This window comes from Zingiber officinale, chromosome 11B, assembly GCF_018446385.1.
Source record: "Zingiber officinale cultivar Zhangliang chromosome 11B, Zo_v1.1, whole genome shotgun sequence".
NCBI lineage: Eukaryota > Viridiplantae > Streptophyta > Magnoliopsida > Zingiberales > Zingiberaceae > Zingiber > Zingiber officinale.
This window is the reverse complement of record NC_056007.1, coordinates 86,472,899-86,479,244: the sequence shown is the minus strand read 5'-3', so window position 1 is coordinate 86,479,244 and position 6,346 is coordinate 86,472,899. Positions and strand designations below refer to the sequence as shown.

Here is a 6,346-nt window from a genome sequence, read left to right as displayed (position 1 = left end):
CGATTAGATTTTAAAGCTGGTAAAAGCTAAAAGTCTTACCAAATGGATATGTCAAAGAGGTCGGGATGAGACTCAATCCGAATTTGTAAAACAATCTCTCCTCGAGTAGAAGGTTGTTGTTGAACTTTAGATCTTGCAAATTCTCGGATGTGCTAATGTAGTTCCACTTCAAATGATAATTTTTCAATGAGGGAGCTCCTCCAGATCAAGAGTGAGGAGGCCTATTGACTCCATACGAATTGCACGGCAGTTTTAATTGTTTTAGCTTCGCTATAAGTAGCTAGACATGGTCACTGCGATGTCTATCCAAATTTTTGTTCACTCCGAAAGGGCCGCTGCTCCTCTTCTCCAGTTCCTCCTCCCCTCTCTGTTTCTCTTCCTCTTCAGTATTCTTCTCATTTTTCATCGTTGGCGCCAAAACCACCGTCGTCTACCGCCCAGTCCCCCTTCCTTTCCGATTTTAGGCCACCTCCACCTCCTCAACCCGCCGATCCACCGCCCTCACGCTGCCATCTCCACCGCCCACGGCCCCGTCGTTCTCCTGCGCTTCGGTTCTCGCCCCGCCCTCCTCGTGTCCTCTCCGTCCGCCGTCGTACAGTGCTTCACCGTCCACGATGTCGCCTTCGTGAACCGCCCCCGCTTCCTCGCCGGCAAGATCCTCGAATACGACTTCACCGCCATCCTGTGGGCGCCCTACGGGTCCCACTGGCGCGACCTCCGCCACATCACCTCCATGCACTCGCTCGCGTCCGACAACCTACGCGCCTCCTTTGACCTTCGCAGCGGGGAGATCAGAGCCCTCGCGTGGAACTTCTTCCTCCAGCAAAGCGGCGGCAACGGTGGAGCGCCGAGGAGGTTGGATCTGAAGTCGACTTTGTTCGACCGCGTGTGCGCCATCATCGAACAGCTGGTGGTTCCGCTGACGGGGGAGACGCAAGAGCAGAGGCTGATCGTCAGGGAGATGGTGAGTGAGGGACTACAGTTGAGCGTGGCAACCGCGAACGCGGGGGACGACATGCCGGAGTTTATGAGAGTGGCGTGGCGCGGGTTGGAGAAGAGGCTAATGAGGCTTTGGAGGAGGAGGGATGAGTCTTGGGGAAAACTCATAATGCTACACCGAGAGAGACGACAGAGCGAGGATAATGGCAACGGCAGCGTGAATGGGGAAGGAAGGGAGACACTGATGGACGTTATATTGTCGCTGCAGAACAACGATCCGGAACGCTACACAGATGACATCATCAAGGGCCTGATGACGGTACGTGCACACTCTTCATCTTAATACTTAGTTGAGAAGATTCTGTATTATGATTGTGTATCAAAATCACCAAAGTTTACGAATTTTGTGTGCATAATTTTCCGGTGCACCTTGGGCGCATCACCTATTCCAAAGATTGATGGATATGTGTTTCTGTTGTTTTATTATAGGCAATATTTTCAGCAGGAACAGACTCCTCCGCCGGCACAACAGAGTGGGCAATGAGCTTGTTGTTAAACCATCCTCACGTTCTGGAGAAGGCCGCCACCGAGCTCGACACGACGGTCGGCCACGAGCGGCCGGTCTCCGAAGACGACCTCCCCAACCTCATCTACTTGAACTCCATCATCCACGAGACTCTGCAATTGTACCCCACCATCCCTCTCCTCGCGCCCCACGAAACTTCCAAAGATCGCACCGTCACGGGATTCGATGTCTCCGCCGGCACCATGCTGCTCGTCAACGCGTGGGCTATCCACAGGGACGTCGGCCTCTGGGACGAGCCCGAGAAGTTCAAGTCGGAGAGGTTCATGGCGGGGGAGGCGGCGGAGGGATACAAGTTCATGCCGTTTGGGATGGGGCGGCGGCGGTGCCTCGGCGTGGGTCTGTCTATCCGAATGGTGGTGCTGATGTTGGCGACGTTCGTCCAGTGCTTCGAGTGGGAGAAAGTGTCGCCGGAGTAGGTGGACATGACGGAGGGGCCAGGACTGTCCATGCCCAAGGTGACGCCATTGGAGGCGTTGTACAAGCCACGCCAGAGCATGGTGCCACTCCTTTCGCAGCTGTGAGCTTATGTACCAGAGGATATGTGATCTGAAGGGCTTCCCAAAAATAAATTATCCTCTGCTAAAATAGTTAAAATTGAATGAATAAGGCTCGATAAACTCTGGATTCAGTGAGAACTTATTGTAATAAATTATTATACGATAACTATTATTGTCCTACTTTTAATGCCAAAGTTTCCGCAATTTATTCATCAAATTACAAATCAAACAGAGATGGCGACAGAATTCTGGGAGCATTAACACGTGTAAATTCAAGTTAATACCCACTCGCAGATAATTTATAAAGTGTTTGTCTGCGAGTGGGTATTAACCTGAATTTACACGTGTTAATGCTCCCAGAATTCTGTCGCCATCTCTGTTTGCTTTGTAATCTGATGAAAAAATTGTGGAAACTTTGGCATTAAAAGTAAGACAATAATAGTTATCGTATAATAATTTATTACAATATGTCCTCACTGAATCCAGAGTTTATCGAGTCTTATTCATTCAATTTTAATTATTTTAGCAGAGGATAATATATTTTTGGGAAGCCCTTCAGATCACATATCCTCTGGTACATAAGCTCACAGCTGCGAAAGGAGTGACACCATGCTCTGGCGTGGCTTGTACAACGCCTCCAATGGCGTCGCCTTGGGCATGGACAGTCCTGGCCCCTCCCTCATGTCCACCTCCTCCGGCGACACTTTCTCCCACTCAAAGCACTGGACGAACGTCGCCAGCATCAGTGCCACCATTCGGATAGCCAGACCCACGCCGAGGCACCGCCGTCGCCCCATCCCAAACGGCATGAACTTGTATCCCTCCGCCGCCTCCCCCGCCATGAACCTCTCCGACTTGAACTTCTCGGGCTCGTCCCAGAGGCCGACATCCCTGTGGATAGCCCACGCGTTGACGAGCAGCATGGTGCCGGCGAAGACATCGAATCCCGCGACGGTGCAGTCTTTGGAAGTTTCGTGAGGCGCGAGGAGAGGGACGGTGGGGTACAATCGCAGAGTCTCGTGGATGATGGAGTTCGAGTAGATGAGGTTGGGGAGGTCGTCTTTGGAGACCGACCGCTCGTGGCCGACCGTCGTGTCGAGCTCGGTGGCGGCCTTCTCCAGAACGTGAGGATGGTTTAACAACAAGCTCATTGTCCACTCTGTTGTGCTGGCGGAGGAGTCTGTTCCTGCTGAAAACATTGTCTATAATAAAACATCAGAAACACATATCCATCAATCTTTGGAATAGGTGATGCGCCCAAGGTGCACCGGAAAATTATGCACACAAAATTCGTAAACTTTGGTTATTTTGATATACAATCATAATACAGAATCTTCTCAACTAAGTATTAAGACGAAGAGTGTGCACGTACCGTCATCAGGCCCTTGATGATGTCATCCGTGTAGCGTTCCGGATCGCTGTTCTGCAGCGACAACATAACGTCCATCAGTGTCTCCCTTCCTTCCCCATCCACGCCGCCGCTGCCATTATCCTCGCTCTGTCGTCTCTCTCGGTGCAGCACTATGAGTTTTCCCCAAAACTCATCCCTCCTCCTCCGAAGCCTCATTAGCCTTTTCTCCAACCCGCGCCATGCCACTCTCATAAACTCCGGCATGTCGTCCCCTGCGTTCACGGTCGCCGCGCTCAACTGTAGTCCCTCGCTCACCATCTCCCTGACGATTAACCTCTACTCTTGCGTCTCCCCCGTCAGCGGAACCACCAGCTGTTCGATGATGGCGCACATGCAGTCGAACAAAGTCGACTTCAGATCCAGCCTCCTCGGCGCGCCATCGCTGCCGCCGCCTTGCTGGAGGAAGAGGTTCCGCGCGAGGGCTCTGATCTCCCTGCAGCGAAGGTCAAAGGAGGCGCGTAGGTTGTCGGGTGAAGTCGTATCCGAGGATCTTGCCGGCGAGGAAGTGGGGGCGGTTCGCGAAGGCGACGTCGTGGACGGTGAAGCACTCTTCGACGGCGGACGGAGAGGACACGAGGAGGACAGTGCGGGAACCGAAGCGCAGGAGAATGACGGGGCCGTGGGCGGCGGAGATGGCGGCGAGAGGGCGGTGGATCGACGGGTTGAGGAGGTGGAGGTGGCCTAAAATCAAAAAGGAAGGGGGACTGGGCGGTAGACGGCGGTGGTTTTGGCGCCGACAATGAAAAATGAGAAGAATACTGAAGAGGAAGAGAGACAGAGAGGGGAGGAGGAACTGGAGAAGAGCTGCAGCGGCCATTTCGGAGTGATAAAAAATTTCGATTGACATCGCAGTGACCATGTCTAGCTACTTATAGCGAAGCTTAAACAATTAAAACTGCCGTGCAATTCGTATGGAGTCAATAGGCCTCCTCACTCTCGATCTGGAGGAGCAGTAGCACTGTGGCAGGCAATAGGCCTCCTCACTCTCGATCTGGAGGTGGAGGAGCAGTAGCTGTGGCTTGCAGTGACCATGTCTAGCTGTTAGGACCGAAAAGTAGCTAGAGGGGGGGGGGGGGGTGAATAGCTCGTCGCGTGCTCGTTGCTTGGCGTTGCTTGGTTCTTCAAGGATGCGCAGCGGAAATACAAAGAAACAAATACAAACACGCTAACACTTGGATTTTACTTGGTATCCACCTCCAAGGGAGGTGACTAATCCAAGGATCCACACAACTCACGCACCCTCTACTAATGAAACTCTCCTTTATGGTAACTACCAAGGGCGAAGAAGCCCTACAAGACTCAATACAAGAAGAAGAAAGGGTAGTAAAGAAATACAAGCTTACAAGCTTACAATGAGTGCACAAACCCTCACCCTAGTTTCTTCTTCTTGCTTTGATCCGCCTCTTGACTTGGAAGAGCCTCCAAGAACCTTCAAGAACTGGCGATCTCGAGCTTGAGAAGAGCTGTGGAGGAGCTGGTGAAGATCAAATGAATCGTGAGCGATCGAAGCGCTCGCTGCGGCTCAAAACGACGGCGGTCGGATCCCAATCGATTCGATTATTCCCAATCGATCGGAGGTTTTGGATCGATCCACGGATCGATCCAGCGCTTATCTAAACGCTGGATCGATCCACGGATCGATCCAGCGCTTATCGCCCCAATCGATCCACTGATCGATTGGGATCTCTGGATCCAGAGCCTGGATCGATCCACTGATCGATCCAGCACTTGGTTTTTGCCCAAAACCAAGTCTCAAACCTCCCAAACCAACATCCGGTCAACCTTAACCTGTTGGTACGTCATGCCTAGCATCTAGTCACTCCCTTGACCTGCTAGGACTCCCTCACCAAGTGTCCGGTCAATCCCTTTGACCCACTTGGACTTTTCTTTTATGCCAAGTATCCGGTCACTCTCTTGACCTACTTGGACTTTCACCTAGCTTCACTCACTAGGATTTTCAATCTGCCTAGCTTCACTCACTAGGTCTTTCACCTGGCTTCACTCACCATGATTTTACTTCTGCTTGGCTTCACTCACCAGGACTTTCACCTGGCTTCACTCACCAGGGTTTCCTTCCAGTCAAGTATACCTACTTGACTCTTCTTCATTCAACACTGATCAGTCCCTGATCAGAATCTCCCCATATGAACAACTGCACCTGCATTGTCCATGTGTCTACATGTATTGTCAAACATCGAAAGTATGACCAAGACTCAAGCTTGGTCAAACCAGTCAACCTTGACCTAAGGGATATTGCACCAATAATCTTCCCCTTTTTGATGTTTGACAATACCTTTAAGTTTGGACCATTCTGAGTTAAGCTAATCCAATAGCCTTAACTCTATTCCCTATGACCTCCCCCATAGGTAATGAAGGACTAACTTAAACCACACATTCTCCCCCTATTGGCACACATCAACCCATCTTTGAGCACACATCAACCCGTGCCTCAATTTTGGGCACTCTTCAACAAATGCCCCATTGTTGAAAACTCTCCCCCTGAAGAGTTGCTCATCGTTGTTCACAACTTCACTCGTTGTGACCAACACGATAATGAAGTACCCATTCCCTTCATTTTCAAATAATGCTTGCTCTGGAGCATTAACATGGTCTAATGACCCAAATGAAGGTCCCATACCCTTCATTTATCTTTAACCCTACATTCTTCCTCAATGTAGGCAAATGCCCATCCTTGAGCATTATCCACTTAACGGAAGGTTAACCACCTTCCAAGGTTTATGAAAAATAATTTTCATGTCTTTAAAGAGTACCTCCCCCTAAAGACATGGTAGTAACTTCTGTCATTGCACCAACAATGACTTGGAATCCCTAAAACTTTAGGAAACCCAATTGTAGAAGTTTTGAGGTTCAAAATATTCAAAATCTGAAACAAACCTCAACCTAAACTTCAAC

At 50.5% G+C, this 6,346-nt stretch overlaps 1 protein-coding gene and 1 pseudogene across 1 annotated transcript; one reads left to right on the top strand and one right to left on the bottom strand.

Moving 5' to 3' along the window:
• Positions 1–298: 298 nt before the first annotated feature.
• On the top strand, positions 299–2,046 carry LOC122034142 (annotated as a pseudogene).
• Positions 2,047–2,590: 544 nt separating this feature from the next.
• On the bottom strand, positions 2,591–4,279 carry LOC122034140 (cytochrome P450 81C13-like). Its single transcript, XM_042593265.1, has 3 exons — positions 3,892–4,279; positions 3,395–3,707; positions 2,591–3,224 (listed from the first exon to the last, which is right to left on the bottom strand). Exons 1-3 carry the CDS (start codon positions 4,248–4,250, stop codon positions 2,607–2,609), a joined length of 1,290 nt encoding a protein of 429 aa, XP_042449199.1. The 5' UTR covers positions 4,251–4,279; the 3' UTR covers positions 2,591–2,606.
• Positions 4,280–6,346: the final 2,067 nt, after the last annotated feature.